The 19,305-nt window shown below is 40.7% G+C and overlaps 2 protein-coding genes and 1 long non-coding RNA gene across 4 annotated transcripts in view; 1 reads left to right on the top strand and 2 right to left on the bottom strand.

Annotated features, from left to right (window-relative positions):
- Positions 1-5,307, bottom strand: part of tnk2b (tyrosine kinase, non-receptor, 2b) — a 59,147-nt gene extending 53,840 nt beyond the window's left edge. For both annotated transcript variants that reach the window (XM_028021777.1, XM_028021782.1), the window contains exon 1: positions 5,073-5,307. The gene's annotated coding sequence lies outside the window, so the exon portion shown is untranslated. The remainder of the gene's footprint in view (positions 1-5,072) is intronic.
- A 2,722-nt stretch (positions 5,308-8,029) lies between these two features.
- Positions 8,030-19,305, bottom strand: part of tfr1a (transferrin receptor 1a) — a 13,527-nt gene continuing 2,251 nt past the window's right edge. The window contains exons 2-18 of the mRNA XM_028021785.1: positions 15,977-16,026; positions 14,268-14,508; positions 13,233-13,416; positions 12,915-13,140; positions 12,716-12,838; positions 12,526-12,621; positions 10,951-11,090; positions 10,716-10,867; positions 10,504-10,623; positions 10,332-10,417; positions 10,152-10,215; positions 9,966-10,033; positions 9,812-9,873; positions 9,607-9,700; positions 9,295-9,516; positions 9,038-9,196; positions 8,030-8,707 (exon numbers count right to left, since the gene is read on the bottom strand). Coding sequence (XP_027877586.1) covers positions 8,465-8,707; positions 9,038-9,196; positions 9,295-9,516; positions 9,607-9,700; positions 9,812-9,873; positions 9,966-10,033; positions 10,152-10,215; positions 10,332-10,417; positions 10,504-10,623; positions 10,716-10,867; positions 10,951-11,090; positions 12,526-12,621; positions 12,716-12,838; positions 12,915-13,140; positions 13,233-13,416; positions 14,268-14,508; positions 15,977-16,009 — 2,313 coding nt within the window. The 5' untranslated portion in view covers positions 16,010-16,026 and the 3' untranslated portion in view covers positions 8,030-8,464. The remainder of the gene's footprint in view (positions 8,708-9,037; positions 9,197-9,294; positions 9,517-9,606; positions 9,701-9,811; positions 9,874-9,965; positions 10,034-10,151; positions 10,216-10,331; positions 10,418-10,503; positions 10,624-10,715; positions 10,868-10,950; positions 11,091-12,525; positions 12,622-12,715; positions 12,839-12,914; positions 13,141-13,232; positions 13,417-14,267; positions 14,509-15,976; positions 16,027-19,305) is intronic.
- Positions 8,186-19,305, top strand: part of LOC114147193 (uncharacterized) — a 27,180-nt gene continuing 16,060 nt past the window's right edge. The window contains exons 1-2 of the long non-coding RNA XR_003596036.1: positions 8,186-8,303; positions 17,284-18,809. This is a non-coding gene — a long non-coding RNA (uncharacterized LOC114147193). The remainder of the gene's footprint in view (positions 8,304-17,283; positions 18,810-19,305) is intronic.

Here is a 19,305-nt window from a genome sequence, read left to right as displayed (position 1 = left end):
TTTTTTTCAGTATTGCTTACTTGGAATTAACCCTGACAACAATAAATCAAAAACATTTTATACTAAATTTATCATAATAAATTACGATAAAATTTATGTTTTACCTGACCGTATATTAAAGTTTGTGACTTAAGAAAGGAATGCCACTCAAGTTTAAAGCTACATGAAGGCAGAGTAGTAAGTACTTATCACAAATAGTGCCATCACTTGTTATAACAATACTTTATACAGTGAACCCTCGCTATAACGCGGCTCACCTTTCACGGCATCGCAGATTTTTTTGTGCAGTTTTTATTCAGTATATTGTGTTCTGCATCCTGATTGGCTAAACGGTCTCCGTGCTTCTTCTCTACCTGTGTGCCAATAACGTTACGGTATTTAAATATACGTAATGCAGCAAATTTTGGTAAATGTTTTTGCCCAGACGAAAAAAAAGCAACAACAACAACTACCGATAACTACGTTCTTCTTTAGAAAAAACACACCTGCACCACAGGCTGCAGAAGAAAAAGCCACTAGAGAGCGGAGTGAGGCCGCAGCGTCACAGTCAGAGGAACAGTGAAATACGCGAGTCACAATTTGTCTTACTGTACTTTGTGTTGATGATTAAAATGATTATTTTACTGTAGTTATTTGTAAGAAAGCGTTATATTTGCTTAAAAATGCTTGGGCCTGAAAACAGGTTTTGTTCTTTGGTTCAATGTAGAGTATTTAATTATGCTGTATAATAATTGTAAAATATAAAGATAACTACTTCACGGATGTTGCCTATCACGGGTTCTTTTCCGAACGCAACCCCAGCAAAAAACGAGGGTTTACTGTATATAAAACATAAAGTAAAAGAAATTTGACTTGGAAATTTCACACTTTCAAATTGGTCCTCCGTCTCTTTAAGAAGCGCCTACTTTTTCAGGCTCTCTACCTTTAACACTTCATAACAACGCTCCATTATCTCGTAGGCAGCGGTCCTGAGGAGAGTTGCACCGAGAGGTTTTTATAATAAGCTCAGCAGATGCACAGTTCCACCAGGTGTTTGCCAACTGCTGCTGCCGCTAGTCTGGAGGGGCTCCGTGGGGAAGGCGAGGTGTCATCGTTTAATCCCCATCATTTGACTCAGATGTGTTGTGCTCTTGCAGCTTTGCTTTTGTTACATAATACAATTTGCCTTTAGCTTATTGATGCTCACAGCCATCACCATCTACAATAACTCTTTTGAATTAATGAGTTACAACATTACATTTCTCTTTGGGGTTTTGAATTTGAATTAAAGCCCTCTCATTCAGTTCTTGATCTGAGAGAGAAGTTGCTGAATAATCAAGCTGTCCCGTTCTCTTACACCACCTTCTGAAACAACTTCGGTGCTCCAGTATCAGACCTGGAGTTGCCTCATAGACCGTTTGCCTCTGAGTCATTGAGTGTTTGTGCAGGAAGGTGGCCCAACACCCCTGCAGATTGACTTTCTGTTGAGAAATTGCCGACTGAACAAATCTGGCACGGCTCCATCTCCGCTAACCGCATGTCGGGCGCTGAGCCACTACCGGCAGAGCGTTTCCTCTCAAACACATCCGACGTCTTCCAAATCAGCCGTAATCACGGCGTGTGTCAGAACATGTTGAGGAGATGTTGCCGGCTCTTTCACTTCCCCCTCGGGGAGAAGGGGTAGTCATCATAATAATTACACCGCCGGGGTCATTAGTGCTCTGTTTACAGCTTACCAAGTGACAGTAATACAAAGTAATCAGTGATAATTCTTGTTCTCCCCAACTTCCTGGGGTGAAAGTTGCTCGAACCGCAAATCAAACCTCAACAATCAGCGAGCCTCAGGGTGTGCAACCAGACTTGCAGTTTGACAAAAATGCAACCCAACATCCTGCACGAGCAACTTTAAGTAAAACTGTTTCACTATCAACCCAGCAGCATATATAGCTATACCAGCCCACCAAACAAAACACATCTCATAAGTCTTTGTGTTAAAAAAGCAGCAGTGTTTGCTCTCAAAAAGTCTCAACACTCGCCTTAAGGATATTTTATTATAGCCATAAAAATGATCCACTGCCCGTCTGCCCTGAGGGGGAGCAGCATGACTGACTTTTTGTCTCTAAATACGCTCTATTGCATTTACGTCTCATGACTGTCAGCCTCGTCCCACAAATTCGGTAATTAAAGAAACATCCGGCGCGTAAATGAAATTTAGAGTCGTCTTCTGACTTCAGACAGCGAGTGGCCTCGGATTCTGCCCGGCTCGGCTCGGCTGCGGTCCAGCACTGCAAATGTATTTTATATTGAAAGAATTTTTCCACCCGCCCCCTCTTTTTGACCAAGACGTGCGAGCTGTAATACCTGAATGGTATGACTCATATCTACCTCCACGCAGCCCAATTATCTTAGGCTTTTCTTGAGATAAAGTAGAATAGCTGTGACCCCTGACCCCAGGCTAGCTGGTTGGGATGAATCATGGGCTTCACGGTTGGAGCAAAAAAATTAAAAGAAAAAATGTTATATTCCTACAATATGTCCAGTGATTGACAATGAGGTGCTAAAGACTTAATCCAGTGTTGGCAACACTTAACAATTGATGTTCAAACATACTTTCCATCCAGTCTGACATTGAGTTGAGTTATTTTTAAAGACAAAATGGAAAAACTTTTCAGTCAATGGAAACACACCCCAAAATACTGTCGATTTCAGCAATGAATGATTTTGCTAAAACCGTCTTTCACATAAACCAGGGTTTCTGCAGGTTTCACCAACTCAAATTTAAGACCTTTCAAGACCATCCTGAACATAATTTAAGGATTGGTAAGACCAGTGGTGCTTTACCTCCATGTTTAAAATCCGCCAGTGCTCACGAATATGTCACGCAACCAAACTTCACAAGACGAGATGAAAATATTGGGTTCATGAGAACAAGATTTTACCATTACCTTCAAGAAAACTTTAAACCTATGCTGGAAAAAGTTATTTCTTCTGGATTTTCATTGATTTTGCCACAAACTCAACAAACAAATTCAATGTTCATCCCGTCAGGGCTTAAGACAGTGCTTCAAAGATCCATGGTCCGCAGCACAGCATTTCCCATTCGCTATTGATAAGGTGCACTGGGATTGTGGCGTAGCTCAACGTACCCCTAGACGTCCAGCCATCAGTTGTTACAGCGATAGTTTCTACTTCTTTTAGTGTCTGATCAACTAGCAGTGCCTACATAGTTGTTCATGTTTCGTTTTTCACTCTGTTGTCGTTTATCGTACCTACTGGGAACCCAAAATGTTGCTGAAAAGATGGTTTAAGGGTAGCTGGGGCAACTTCTGCTACAACGTCATCTGGTGAAACAGTATTCACCTCAACGAGAAGTATCGTGATGTTTCAATGTCACAAAAGTTGAAATACCTTTGCAAAGTACTGTATATGTTGGCTGTCTTTCCATTGACTTAAACGTTTTTCACACCATTTACTCCAGTTTTACTTTCGACCACATCCCAAAGGCGAACCGCTGTAGCAGGTCAGACGGTAGAAGCAGCGCTGCCTCTTTAACCACATCACAGAGTTGCTACATGAGATAAACACAGCCCAACTTCAGCCATCATCACACAGCACAACTTTGAACCAACAAGAAGAAAACTAGTTGGGGGGTTTTTTCCAACACCAATGACCACATTAACGTCACAAAGAAAACAAATCCCAAAGCGATTTTATTAACTGCTTGGAGCAGAGAGACCTGGCCTGAAAGATAGTGGGTCAGCTTGGTCTCATTTAAAATAAATTGCACCAATAAAAAGATTGTTATGCTCAAATGGCTTTCATAGCACTGAAAATAAAACTATAAAAGATTGCTTGCAGATCTGGAGATAAGGGGAGAGGAGAGGTGAAATGGACATGCGTTTGTGGTAAGAGCAGAGAGCCGTGGATAAGGAGCAACATGTCTGGCAGGCATGTTGGTAGAAATTGAATTTGTTGGATTAAAACCCTAAGAGTCTGCTTGACTGTGGTGACGATCTTTCCAGACTTGTCTTGGGTTATATCTGTTACATACGCATGCCGAAGTGGCAGGATTTAGTGACCCGAACTTGAAGAAGAAGAAGAAAATGTGGTCATTTTTGAAACCTATTGGGAAAAAAAAATCACATAGCAAAATCTTTTCTATTAGCTACAGTGGCCAAAGATCCCCTACTCTAGCATCTCCCTGTCCAGCTTGTATTTAATGAGCCACATGGGTTTAACGAGGAGCAGCAAAAAAACAAATGAGGTGGATTTATTTACGGGTTTTTAAAATAACAAACAATAATTTGTTATTGTTTGTTTCATTCATTTACAGTTTAAAATGAACTTGTCACATGTTTACAAAAGCAAAAGTTCTGAATGAAAATGAGTTTGAAGAAAAAAAAATTACAACTTTGAAAATACTTGGATGATATGAGTCAAGACTAAATTTAATTTTCCTTTGATAAAAGCATCAATGAATTAAATGTCACTTTTATAATGCAACTGCAATTAAACAAACCAAAAAACTGTAAAACCTTTTTAAAAAATTATGCATCTAATCATTTTAGGTTAAATGATGCAGTTAAGCTAAAATGCATCAAATCAAACTGCACGATAATCTACACCTTTGTCATTCCATGCTGCTGTATAATAGACACTACAGCTTTTATTATTATTATTTTTAAATTAACAAGTAGCCTCAATTAAACTCCCTTTCAACCTGAGGTGCTATTTTTGATGACGTTTTATAGCCAAGAATTGCTTAATTTCATCTTTAGGCGCCTCAGTTTGCGGGTCAACTCGTGTTGTCATGGATACTGGGGCACCTGTGCACCTTTACAGTTAGGTGAAACCATAATAAGTTCATTAGGTTAAAGTTGCCTTCAGTTGTGTAACAAAGCACAGCGGGAGTTCACCTGACCCACAGGTGACAGCAGCTTTCACCTGTTGCCTCCAACAGTTGCCATCATGTTATCAAGACTCGCACTTGTGTCATTTTTCCGTGTTAGCTTTTAACAGAAAAAACATAGTTTTACATGTTTAAAACGAAGAGGGTTTCCTGGGTTTTAAACTCGTTCCTGAATGACTCCTACCTGTCAATTTCGGCCTCAGACGAATTCTGTCCCTTTCCGGTTCTCCACTCTGCTTCACCACTCCAAACCAACCACTCGTTGCGGACTGACAAGTCCTGACATCCCGCTGAAAGCTTTCGGTTCCCGGTCAGAGGCGCTAATGAAGCTCGGTAAAGGTTTGTGCTGCGTTTAATGCGGCCCTCGCTCACCAGAGCGAGTTTGAATACTCTGCCTGCTGGCGTCTCGTCTGTCTATTGAGGCTTTGTACAGCGCAGAGATCGTCTACAAACGTGAAGACGAGTCACTCCAAAAATCAAAACTGAACCTACTCTTCTATTTATTTGTTTAAATTTAAATTTAGGGTTGTCCTAAGGCTGAATAAGACCGTAAGAAGAAATTAATCTGGGAATCCAATCCATTTTTTTTTAAACATTTTAATTCCAGAGTTGGGAGCTATTTGCAGACTGATTTGACAAGCTTTTCTTGGGTGGAGTTCACATTTTAAACTCTGCTACTCAAACTTTCACTCAACAATGTGGCACCACCTAAGGAGGCATACACAGGTGGTTAAACAATATGATAAATTGCCATGAAGAATTGTTCTGAAAGAAAAATACATGCAATACAAATGTCCTTGCGTTTTGTGACAGGCTCCTGCTTGCCTTAAGCTACAACTTCGTTTGTGTATGTTGGCAGTTCGTCATTACCAGTTTCATGTAATAGTAATATATATATATAGAGAGAGAGAGAGACAGAGAGAGGCTCGTCTTAAAGGAGCATGTCAAAGTTTGAATAAGAAAATTCGACCCAAAAGAAATGCTTCATTCAGTCTCTGTAAACAATTTTCAGGTTTCATTGTTTTCAAATACATCATCTCACACCATTTATTTTTACAGAGAGCAACTGGATATTAGACTATTTTTTTAAAGAACAAAACCCTAAAAAAAAATCCCCTTAAAACCTTTCGCACTCTATGGGAGCAATGCTCCTTCTGAAACCAGGATTTAGAAATTGTGACACAGGATCCAGTTGACAGAATCCGTCACTCAAAAAGGTTTACTTTGTCTCCATCGCCTGGTCAAATCTTGCCACTACAATTTGTTAGTAGCTTCTCCGTCAGAATGGGAGACAAAGTCAAAAATAACAAATAAGTTAATGATTTTAGGTATGAAATGATGAGGCAACTACTAACATTAACAACAAAACGATGTTATAGTGATTAATCTAGGGCTGAAACGATTAATCGGATTAATTGTGATTGTTGAAAAGATCGGCAACTAATTTAGTAGTCGATAGTTAAGAGGCATATGGACTCGACACAAGGCCGTTTGCTGGAAGAACAGTAAATAATACAAAACAGTACAAAGAATATTCATGTTTTGCATTGTGGATAAAGAAAATAAATTCTTTGCTTGTAAAAACAAAAAAAACAGACAAGACATCATATTAGGTGACTTTTATTGCAATAAAAATGCCCAGCAAAGCCTGCAGACACGCAGTCAAAGAAAACAAGGTTAAGCAATATCCAGACAAATTCATTGATTGAAATTTCCTAGGACAGTTCATGAATTTTCTTTTTTTCAGGCTTGGATTTGAAGCCTCAAGCAGGGCCATTATCAACCTTTAAAAATCCATTTATGTCCTTTTTTTTTTAGTAGATGCATCTTTGCTTTCTGATTATAAAACAGTTTGTTGTTCTTCCCACACAACAATCATCTTAAATGTAAAGTTTAATTCCAGGATGTTGTAAGAGCCGCTTACAGCAGTAACTTTAGATTCTGGCGAGAAGAAATAAAAGAAAAGAAGAAACCTAAACAAGAAAAGCCTTTTACCTACTAAAATTACATTCAATTTTTATTGTGAAGTTACAAAACTTAAAAAGGCACAAAAAGAAAACGGCAAAGAATTTTCAAATTGAATGAATCTGTAACAAAAATCATAATAAGCCACAGGAATACCAGACCGGTGATGTAACCACGCGGGTCCCGAGTGTTTGCGACATACTTCTGTATAAATCAGAATATTTCCTGTATCGGCTCGAATATCTATATAAAAAAAGACGAGTTGGTGTGTGTTTGATTAACACACACACACAGAGAGAGAGAGAGAGAGAGAGAGAGAGAGAGAGAGAGAGAGAGAGAGAGAGAGAGAGAGAGAGAGAGAGAGAGAGAGAGAGAGAGGAGAGAGAGAGAGAGAGAGAGAGAGAGAGAGAGAGAGAGAGAGAGAGAGAGAGAGAGAGAGAGAGAGAGAGAGAGAGAGAGAGGGAGAGAGAGAGAGAGAGAGAGGAGAGAGAATGCAGAAGAGTAAGCGACATGTATGCATAGCTATCAACTGTATTTACACATTATGGGAAACACTGTTCCCGATAATTACAAAAAAAAGAGGAAAAAAAAAAATCATCCACCCCTACAGTGAAATATGGAGGGCACTGCCTCCGATACGGACACATGTGCTGGTAGACAAAAACTACCTTCTTCTGTTTTTTTTCCACATTATGGAAAACACTACTCCCGATAATGCTGAGGACGAGAAGAGCGCATGAAACCGAGGGCGCGGCGGAGAGAACGGGTGGTTGTGCCTTTGGTCCGGGCCGCCCGGTCGGTCCACACGCAACGCTTCTCTGTTTTAGCAGATGCTGCTTTTGTCATTTCGACAGTATAACTGTCATAATTATGGGAGGCACTGCTCCCGATAATTATACAAAATAATTAAAAATAAAAAAGGCAATAAAAACCTATTTATAGTGAACCCTGCCACTGATAAATAAATAACAATAAATAAAAACATACGGTTTATGGTTCAGTGCTGCGTCTTTTTGGGAACCTTCCACCTTTAATTTTTTTGGGAAGGTTCGTACATATTAGCTCTGTGATTCCTGATTAGCTCAGGACTTCATTTTTTATTTTTTTTAGTCACATGAGCTTGGAGGCAGATAATGGCTGCGCTCTGTGCACCATGAAATTTTTTTTTATTTTTCTTTTTTTTTGTAATTGCCGATTTGAGCACCTTCTGAAACTGATGAGCTGGGTTTTTAGAAAACTGTAGCTACCCACAAAACAACAGCTCAGGCTTGAACTTTTGGCTTCAGCAGCTTTGTAATCATTTTTAGTAAACAGATTAAAAGTTATTATTTTATCATACTGACCTTTGGTGATGTAATTCTCTGAGTCATAAGAGTGATCATGACCTATTAGGTTGTTGTGAAATGCTCTCCATTCAGCTCATTCATAGGAAAACACAACTACTACTATAGTAGTCATTAGTAGCACCAACGCATCAAAAGTTTGGTTTTTTAAGTGTTACATGTGGATAAAAAGTAAGATCAAATGAATATAAAAGGAGGGACCATATTATTTTCTCCAATTGTTAAAACTTATTGATTTTTTTTTAAGGTTGTGAAACTTTTGCTTGGTTTAGATTTCATTATCCAGAGACCAGATGTCCCCTGCTAAGGAGTTGGCGCAGCCCTGGATGGTCCAGGTTGCCAGGGCGAACTCGTTGAGGAACAGCTCGGCGTTTGCCTCAGGGTTGTTCGTCTTCAGGGCGTCCAGGTGTTTGGTGAGTGCTTTGAGAGTGTGGGGGCCCGAGCCGAGCAGGATGTGGCGGAAAGGGCTCTGCCTGGGGGAGACGTAGTGGGACAGGAAGTTTCTTTCCACCTGCAAGGAGGGCCAAGAGGGAAAGCTCAGATTCAAATTTGTCGATAACTTGTGAAAGTTCAAGCGTCGTTCTAAAATAACCGTGCTGATCAGGAAAACTAAGGTAAGGGATGTTCTAAAGTGGTTTGTAAAAACAGATTGGATGCACATCAGGTTCGTTTTGAAATGATTGAACTGAGGCTGAAACGATTAACTGTGATTAATCAATTGTTGAAATAATCGTCAGCTAATTTAGTAGTTGATTAATCGTTATCTGGATTACACAGACTCAAAAAAGGCAGTTTGCTCAAACGACTGCAGACACGCTGAACCGAGCTGTGAAGGCCTTACCGCCATGATACGGTCGTTGATGAGGCGGCACATTTCGATGTCCTCCAGGTCGCTGTTCTGGATGTCGTTCTGCAGGCTCTGGGCAGCCCGGCTGTACGAACCCGTGGCGGAGATCAACCACTGCACAGTCAGGGATTTGGGCAACAGCTGGGGTCGCATCTGGAACAACGAACGGATGCAGCGTAATTAAAAAAAAAAAAAAAAAAAAGAAAAAGTCATGAAATGAGAACAAAAACGAAAAAAATATCCCAACTCACCTGCAGAACTTCCTTGACTCTTCCATTGATCTTGGTCACGTAGGAACGGACGACCTTGTAATATTTCATCACGTCCATCTGCAGCAGATGGTCGTGGACCAGCCTCAGAGCTATGTGGCCGGCGAAGCGGCCCGCTGTCTCTGCCAGCTGGGGAACCTGGCTGGACGTGGCGGCGTTCAGGTTGTCGGCGGTGTCCTGCATTGTGCCAAAGTACTTGTAGTTCTGAGAGGGAAAAACGAGAGGAGAAATGAGGCTACGCCATCAGCAGCTGTTGAGTTTTCAAGGGATCTACGGTGAACAAGAACAACTCACCGAGTTGTCCGGGGAGAATCTGAATGACATGGAGGGGATTCCAGAGAAGGCAAGGAAAGGATACGCAGCGCTATCCATCCGCATCGGCTCCACACTGCAGAACAAAAACGGCAAGAATGATGAGAATAAATTAGAAACACCACAAATGTTAAACATTCAGGAAGTTGAGTTTGATGTCATCGGTTGACATTTATGACACACTTACATATTTGTTTCAAAGTTGTCTTTTGCAAATTGCTTATAAAGAATGCCGTCTCTGTTCTTTACCTATTAGAAAAAAGCAAAAATATCTGCATATAAACACCAATACATTTAAAATACAAATATGTTATAAAAGCCAAATTTGCTGGATGTTTTACCTCTTTTAGGGTGTTTTCAATCAAGGTGTGCATTAGGGGACTGGCTGCTACTTTAAATCCATTCAGACCTTAAAATAAGAAATTATACTTATTTAAATACAAAACTGCTACTTTATAGAGCACCATATGTGTGCTTGTAAAATATATTGGGCACCAAATACATTGAATATGAAAGCGAGTGAGTACCTGTTACAATGCCATCCAGGTTGATGTAAGAGAAGGCTTTCATGCTCAGAGACGACACATATCCCTACAGGTGAGATTAAACGACAGTTAGGGTAGACATAACACTGAATATTTTATGAAAAGTTGTTATAAGAGTAAAAAAACGTTCAGGGGGAAAAAAAAAAGTCTTGCAGTCCTCACCTCCAACCACTCGGTGGCGCCAATGCTTCCGTATTCTCCAGCACTCCAGCTAGCAAACACAATGCTCCTCCTGGGCTTGAATCCCTCTGTAAAAACAGGTTTGCAGACGTTCGCCTGTGAAGTTTTCAAGCTGAACATCTTAGAAAACGCCCGAGTGTGTTCCGATGCTCACCGTTCTTCACCATGTCAGAGATGGAGCGGGCCAGCTCCACCAGAACGCTGGTGCCGACGGTTGACGCAGCATAGCCCGGGCCCCACGCGTCCCTCTGGGCGCCGATAACCACATAACGGTCTGGACAAAGTCAGAGGAGTTCCTGACGACCATTTCCTCCAAACACACACACACACACACATCTCTGTCTTTGAATTCCGGTTTCATTTTACCTGGGTCGACAAAACCTTTGATGACCCCAAACACGTTGTGGATCCTCTTCTCTGTGAGAACGTTGTTGACATTCACAGTGATGACGTCAGTCTCGTCTCCTAATTTGCTGAAACCTTCCCACTTGTCGGGCCTCTTTGAACCACTGAGCTGGCTGTGGGAGCCGGAGAGGAACATGTTACAGAGCTAACTGGTATCAATGCGAAAAAATAAACGAATCAAAGATATGAGCTTTACTCAAGGATTTTCTTTGCCATGTCCAATGTGATGGTCTGTGCCAGAATTTTGGGCAGGCCTGAAGACTCCGCAGGAGGAAACTGGGTGTGGTTGAAGGAGGGGAACCCGGGAGTGTAAGGATCACCTGAGCCCATGTGGACCTGCAGGAGAAGATTGTGAGTGTTATGATTATTTTTGATTCATATCCACTGTTTAATCTTCTGTTTCCACCGATTTAAGCCAAAGGTTAAGAGGCCTCTGATATTTACTGGGAGCATAGTGCTAAAGTCCGGTGCTGAATTCAAACCAAATGTGATTTGAGCGTCTGAAAGTGATCCTCAACAGCGTACGTGAAAAAGCTCACAACACATCCGAGTTATCTGGTGAAATCCCTCCGACTTTCTCTTCCTTTCAGAAAATGCAGCCAAGACACCCTCAATATTTCATCCACCATTGCACAAAAAGAATGGGAGAAAAAAAAAAAAAGGGCAAGAAGTTCCTCCCAACGCACATCTGTAGTGATTCTTTACACTTGATATCAAATCATCTGACTTCAAAGTTAACAAGCGTCCAACTTGAGGTACTGGACGCGTTTCTGACCCGCAAAGTGTGTTTGATTTGAACGCAGCACTAAACTACAAGAAGAATAGACAGAAGCAAATATCCACCAGAGGGCGCTCCAGCATCAACCAAGCCACTGGCCAGTTACTGGTTTCATAAACTTGCTCCAAGGGAAAAAAACAAAAAAACTAAACTTGATTATAATTTTTATATACATTTAATATAAATAAATGAAATAAAATAATTTCCCAATGTAGGAATAATTTAAGCCATTCAAGACTAAACACCACAAACCGAATCAACTAAATAAACAGCATCAGAAACACAAAATAAAACTCAAAATAGATTAAATGGGCATAATTACATACTCTATTCTAATTCTGTTAATTTCGATTATTATAGCTAACTAATAGAATCTTTATTATTGGTTTTATATACATTTATAAGACAAGAATGTTAGGTTTTTGGCCTATAAAGTCATAAGATGCCTTCACAGTGCGCTCTGCACAAGGGGGATGGAGCCACAAACAGTCACTGCCAAAACAGCTGGCTGCTCACAAACATCTGTATTCATGTGCATTAATGGAAAGTTGAGTGGAAGGAAAAGGTGTGGCTGGAAGTGAGGCTTGTGAAGCAAAGTTTCTTCAAGATTTTCGAAGAGATTGACAAGGTATGATTTGTGCTCGAGTTGGTGCTTCTAGGGTGTTTTTCTACTGGGCTAAAGAAAAATAACTTATTTAGTGATGAAAAGAAATTGAGGTTCCAGATTCAGGATGAAGATTATTTGTGGAGTCATTGAAGCCGTCTACCAGGAAGCTTTGGTGCCTTCATGCTTCCTTCTGCTGACAAGCTTTAAAGAGATGCTGATGTCATTTCCCAGCAGGACGAGGCAAAGCGGCCAAAGATATTGACTTAGTGATCAGAGCATTTCTGTGCATGACTGACCAGCAGGTTTAAGGAGACCCTTAAGAGTGTTTTGCATCGTTCTGTGATTTCATCTAAACGGACTGATTTAGCATCAGGCGAGTGACTCACATGTCCGTAGATCTCGATGTCCCCTTTGATATTGTAATCACTCGGGTCTGTGTAGATCAGAACAGCAGAGGCGTTCATTCTGGCGGCGTTGGCAACCTGGAATCACAAAGAAACCCAGATCTGAAATGTGTTTGATTCACAAATAAACATGTAACAAATGACAAAGTAGCTGTTGTTTTAAACCGGTCACCTTCTCAGCGAAGCTGATCTTTCCGGCTCTGATCAGCATAACTCTGCCGTTCATGTTGACGTTTCTGTCCGACAGCGCCTGGAAGTCGTTGTCCTCGCCGTAATGAGCGTACAGCACCGCGCCCTGGAAGCGCAGCAGCGTTCTGGTTACCTACACGCGTTAGGCGTTTTCAGGTTTTTCTCTCAGTTTTGCTGCCGACCTGTACTGATCCGACGGCGCTGTAGGACAGGAATCCCCTGGGACGCTCCTCTGACGCGTTCTTGAAGACAAACGTGTTGTAGCCGGCCGCCGGCGGGTCGTGGACCTTGATGAAGTGCTCGTCCGTCCAGGCCTTCATGCCGTAGTCCTTGAACCTCTGGAGAACTCGGTTTGCCAGGGATTCATCCTGAGAAGAACCGGCCCTGTGGTTGCTATGAGAGAACTCGCTACGACAGGATAGAAACACACAGTTACACACCTGGAATGCAATGAAAGTAACAATTCAAATTTTATTTTATTTTTTTTACTTTCTGATCACCTCAAAACTTTTTCTAGTTTGGCAGCAGAGAATTTTTCAGTCAGGAGTTTTTTGACATCGTCCCAGTCCATGAGGGGCGCGGCGCCCGTCTCGCGGGGAATGTCGTCATTGACGACGCTGATGGAGGATGCGCAGACGGGAGCCAGTTCCTTTTTCTTATTAGTCATGTAGCCGATCAAGAACCCTGGAAGAAGCCAGTGGATTTAGGTTCAAAGAAAAAGCGTAAAAAAAACTAAAATGGCATGACAAATTTAACAATGATTCCACATTTTCCACTTCCGATACCGATATCTGAGGTTTAGTATCGATACCAATCCGATACACAAAAACATTGATGAACTGACTAAAAACTAGGAGGCTGAAAAATTTATCACAATATCAGACTTTCTACACGGTGGCAAAACCTTGAACTGCTGCTGCGCCACGTATTTAACAGGTTGTTGCTAGGTAACCAGAGTGAGTTTGCCGAGAATGAACCTTTTCCTATCTAGCCGATTTAGAGCCAGAATGAGTTTCTAAATCTGACTTCAGTGAAATTATTGAAATGTCTACTGATATTGCCCATCAAGACATAAATTGTGATTGATTTATTATCCAGCCCTACTTGAAATGTTTCGTTTCTTTTCCTCAACACAGACATAAATGTGCTGAATTAAATACACCAATAGCTTCACAATCTTGGTGAAATGTGAAAAAGCAAAACTTTAATTTGTTCAATCAGTGGAATTGGGAGCAAAACAGCTAATTTAAAAACAATAAACTGGCAATAACAATAGGCTGACAAATGTAAAAAAAATGAACTACAACAAATGGTTCAGCAAGTACAAATAGGAATTCTAAATATAACCTAAAATAAATAAAGTATGACATCACTCAGGGCACACAGCATAGAATTAGACTGAATAGATTTGCTCTTATAGACAGGGCACATTGTCACGATACATGATCTAGAATTTTTGTCAATATCGGGACCAATACAGGTATTAATACCGGATCAGTGCATCTAACATTCCTTCTTTAGTGCCTCCAGCTTACCGATGATGAAGATGAGGAGGACGCCACACGCCATGTAGCACAAGTTCCTGGGCGTGCGCTGCAGCTTTTGAACCATGTAGGGTCTGCCGTTGGAGTTGTGATGATGACGATTGTCTCCCACGCCGTTCTCCCCAACCTCCTCGTCCACGTCCGACGACAGCTTCATCTCCACCTGGCTGGTGTCGCCCTCCATGTTCTGGGTCAGGTTGAAGCGCGTGTAGGTGTGCGGCTCACCGTTAAACTGGTTAAGAAAAGGCGGGGATGGAAATAAAAGGATTAGAGTTAGCTCGTGTTACACCAGCCGGAAAACCCTGGAGCCCTGCTGACCCTCGTTCGTCTTAAACGCAGACATTGTCCGTCTTTTGTCTGACATGCGTCCAGTCTGGGTAGAATTGAAGTACAGCACACTCTAGCTGCACAAATCAGTTTGTTTCAACTTCATTATCATAATAATAAAGTATCTTGTGGGTTAGAAAGGGTCAGTGTCATGTTCTTTTTTTCAGGGTCTCCACAGGTTTCACTGACTCAAATTTAAGACTTTTAAAGACAATTATGAAGGAAATTTAAGACCTGTAATGCAACAGAAATGTACAAAAGACGACACATGAGTGACATTTGCAGTTACTCATGATGGATGTGGAAAAAATAGTTAGCAAGGCTATATTAGCAGCTAGTTAGCAGTAGTCTCCTTTGCCTCAAGTCACAGAATGCAATGTAGATGTCTTCAGGTGACTCAAACTTTACACAGACAGAAAAGTCCCATATGAAAACCCCCATTAAACTACATTTATGAGATCAAGTAGTCCTGCCACATCAAAAGACCTGTAATTAACTTATTTAAACCCAAGTTAACTTCATTTAATAACCCAAATACATTATAAGGCCTTAATTTTAGATATATGAATTTTAAGACTTTAAAAATACTATTATGACTGAAATTTAAGACTTGTATCACAACAAAAATGTACAAAAGGCAATACATTTGCACTTACCCACGATGGGTGTAAAAAAACTAAATGGGTAGCTAGCAAGGTTAGCGGTAGCCTCAACTGCCTCGAGTCACAGAATGAAGATGTAAACGGGTGAATCAGTCTTTTACATGAAGAATAAAGTCCCTTGTGAAAAAATAAATTAAACTGCATTCATGAGGTTAAACAGCCCAGCCACATCAAAATTTAAGACCAGTGATTAACGTATTTAAGATCAATTTAATGTTTTTATTGAATAAACTTTAGACAATTCAAGGCCTTACTTTTTGATACATGAATTTAAGACTTTTTAAAGATGTGAGGACGCCCTGTATTTAGTGTTTTTCCCCCCAACTTTGTGGATTAGGGTTTTGCTTTGACTTTACTCGCTGAAGGAATGTTTTAGTTTCTATTCTGGTCTGAATGTGCAGCAGGATTCTGGGAAATGTTGAATAACCTGTAATTCCTCAGAAAAGGAAACTTGGAAAATCTGCACAGTAAAATGAATTTGTAATTAATTTCTATCTGGTTTTGATCTGGCTTTTATATGAATATATTCATGTATAAAAAAATTTTTAAAAAACACATCAAGCAACACTAGAGTTGAGAAAAACAGCTAATTTCTCCAGATTCATCACTTTCCCAGCTTAGGCGTGTTGCAGTTTTCTCAGAGGTAGCAACAATATGAACATGAAATCTGATCAAATATCGACAAGTTAGTAGTTCAGATACAATACTTACAATTTTGGATATTGTTGACCTTGCTTGTTCCATCTCTGCTTCTCAGGACTCTAAAGCAAAAAACACAAAGAATACGACTTTTAGATTCCCGGACTCTGAAAACAACAGAGTTACGTTGTATCACTTTCAAAACCTGCTTAACTCTCCAGAAGAGTCGGTGAACCGCTTCTGCTGCGTGTAGATTTTCACTTATCTTTTAGCACTTTCAGTCACAAACATGTTCCTGTTAAACTCAGGGAACAGTTCTGTTTCCAAAGAAGGTGTTCCCACCTCTTGTCAAAACATCCTTGGGGTTTTCCTGTGTGGCCAGCTTGAAAGAAAGCCACCGTTTTTGAACACAAAAGAGCAGTGTGCTGCTCAGGTTAGCGCGGACTCAGTGCTACGATATGAACTCAGTGACCGTCAGGGTCCAGAAACGGACCGGCCCTCAGCGCGCCTCAGTGGGAGAAATCATCAGCCGGTCCAAGCAGAGGATCAGTTTTATTTATAAAATATCAACAAGAAGAGGAATAAGAGCCCGGCAGATCCTTCTCCTCTGAGCCGATCGAAAAACTGAAGAAAAAAAAAAATAAAAATATCGGAGTGATATAGAGTTTCTGAGCACTCAGGGATTCACTGCAATCAGACACCGCTCAGCTTCTTCATGACCTTCCACCGCCATTTTTTTTTTTCTTTTTCCTGTGAGGACAGGAGAGGTCAAGAAGACAAAACACGACCAGTTATCACATATAAAAACATCCTTATGTTATGGGAACTTGAAGCGCTGCAATCGAACCAGGAACACAGATGTGTCCGTCGTATTTAGCTCAACAAAACGTCTTTTTTTTTTTTTTAAATCTGCATTCTGTCTGAGTAGACGTTGAAATTCTTTTGCAATATTTACACAAAAAAATTCCTTTTATTTACTTTGACAGTTGGTGGTTTATGCTAAGCTGTTAGAAAAAGCAAGAGACAAAATGCTTCCCTTTGTCTTCTTCCTTATTTGGCATTTATGATCATCCTACCACATCTGCTCAACAACAAGCAGCCATATTTGTGTCCCATTCTGAAACAGGTGAGTAAATCCTTCAGCGGCTATGAAATGAAAAGAGGGCTATTGGAGTCAACAGCAAACAAACTGGGTTAATTAATCTTTGCTCAAAGGCCGTGACCTTTGACCCTCTGGCTCACCCTGAAGAGCAAACAAACACTAAAATCTCTAGAAAGCCACGTGTTTATCAAAGTCTTGGTAAGGTCACTGAAGTGGTTTCAACCCTTCGCCGTACGTGTGAAAACATGATTGAAGGTTACGCGTCTGCAGCGATAAGTAAACACTGGGATACAGCAGCAGCACACTTGCAACATTGATTAAAACCAATCGGTTTGGCTTTTTAAAGGAAATAATTTGCCAAATACAATTACTGAGTTACTGCCAATTAGGGTAAATTATAGTAAAAGTTATTTTAAATGGTTTAATAGCCACAAACTGTTCTTCATTTGCAATTAAAAAAAATTTACGTTTTCTGTGGTTTTACGGAGTACAGAAGAAGCCAGATGTTGCTCCACACTGCCAGTCAGCTGGCTGAAAGACATTCCCTTGCTTACATATGGCCGTTTATGTGGAAACTAAACAAGTGTTCATCTCTTTCTCTAATTCAACGGTTTTACAGCCGCAGTTTGAGGTCGGGGAGCAGAGTTTCTGCAGGTTACAGCAACTCAGATTTAAGGCTTTTTAAGACCTGAATCACAGCAGGAACGTACAAAACAAAATTTTAAATGTAGTAGTGCTGAGCATTTTTGCACAGAATGAACGTGACAGTAAGCTAACAGCAAAAACGACCGGCGTTCGGCCGACTGACGATAAATTTACACTTACCCGTAACAGACGCAAGCAAGCTAGCTCGTTAGCAAGGGTGTATCAGCAGCTTGTAAGCAGTAGCCTCAACCACTTCAAGTCACAGAATGGGATGATGTTTGTGTGCATTTCAAATGTTTATGCGACAGAGAAGTCCAGCACCAGTACATATGCTACACATGATTTGCAAGATTAAACAGTTCTGCCACTACAACATTTAAGACCTGTGATTAACATTCTTAAGGTCAATTTACTCTTTTAAAAATGGAGTCAAGACATTTTAAGGCCTTAATTTTTGACATACGAGTTTAAGACCAACTGCAAAGTTATTCTATAAGGTGAAGCGCAGCAATAAGGTATCGTACTCCATGCAAAACGCACTGAAAGCTACCAAAATCTAGCATAATTCCATGGTTCATAAAGCAAACATAAATACTTGTGGTAGCATTATTATAAAAGGATTAAGCTATAATAAAGATTATTATAGATATTATGGCAGCAGTAGGTATAACTAAAGCTTCCCTGTTTTAAATAAGAGAATTTGAATCATGTTTTACATTTTCTTTTAAAGTATTTTCACTCATGTTTCTCACACTGCGCCAATAGATTGCTCCATATTCAAACTTTGTATGAGGAACTTTGAGGTTGAATCAAAGGCTAGCAGACGGCGATACTACGGCAGAACCAAAACACCCAACGCTTCCTCTTCTAAAAGCAGAACGGATAAAAATACTCGACTTCCACCGATGAGTCCGTTGCATGACTGAATCAAATAAGGAAGCGCCTCGCTCTGGAAACACTTTGTTATTCTAGGCATTGTGAAGCACAGCTAACTTTAGAGTCTGGCTCGGCAGGGAGGCCAACCTTGACCTTCTAACCTGCATGGGTGCCGTGGAGATGACCTCTCCTCTCTTAAAAGCAACTATAAACTAGTTGTAAAGATCACCAAGGAAAAGACTGGATTCTCTGTCAAAACGGTGGCTAGAAAAGTGGTAGCAGGTAAGGATGAGACGAACAGGAAATCTGGATTTACCCTCCAAGGTGGGCAAAGCCCCTCTCTAATCTCACATACCAAACATACCGGACTTTTCGGGGCTAATTCGTTAATCAGATTGGCAAATTAAACTGCTCCTTTTCAGACGCAGAAGCCTATGGATAACAAAAACTGGAAAAATGATCTCATTGTGCATTCAAACGTATGCAAACATGAAGCGTCTGTTTGTGCTTCACCAGAAAGTTTAAACCCTTGCAGCTTTTTTTTCTTCTCGGTAGCTGATTTTAAGAGCTTTCGGACACGTGTGTGTGTGTGTGTGTGTGTGTGTGTGTGTGTGTGTGTGTGTGTGTGTGTGTGTGTGTGTGTGTGTGTGTGCGTGCCAGATAGCGGGATAAAAATCGAGTCCCACCCTTGGCGGAGCGCGGCGTGCCGGACGCTGCGCTCCTCCGAGCTTTGGCAGGAGATTAGCTTGTAGTCAAGGTTTTTAAAATAAAACCCAAA

Source organism: Xiphophorus couchianus, chromosome 6 (genome assembly GCF_001444195.1).
Source record: "Xiphophorus couchianus chromosome 6, X_couchianus-1.0, whole genome shotgun sequence".
NCBI classification, from domain to species: Eukaryota; Metazoa; Chordata; class Actinopteri; order Cyprinodontiformes; family Poeciliidae; genus Xiphophorus; species Xiphophorus couchianus.
This window is presented reverse-complemented; position numbering and strand designations above follow the sequence as displayed.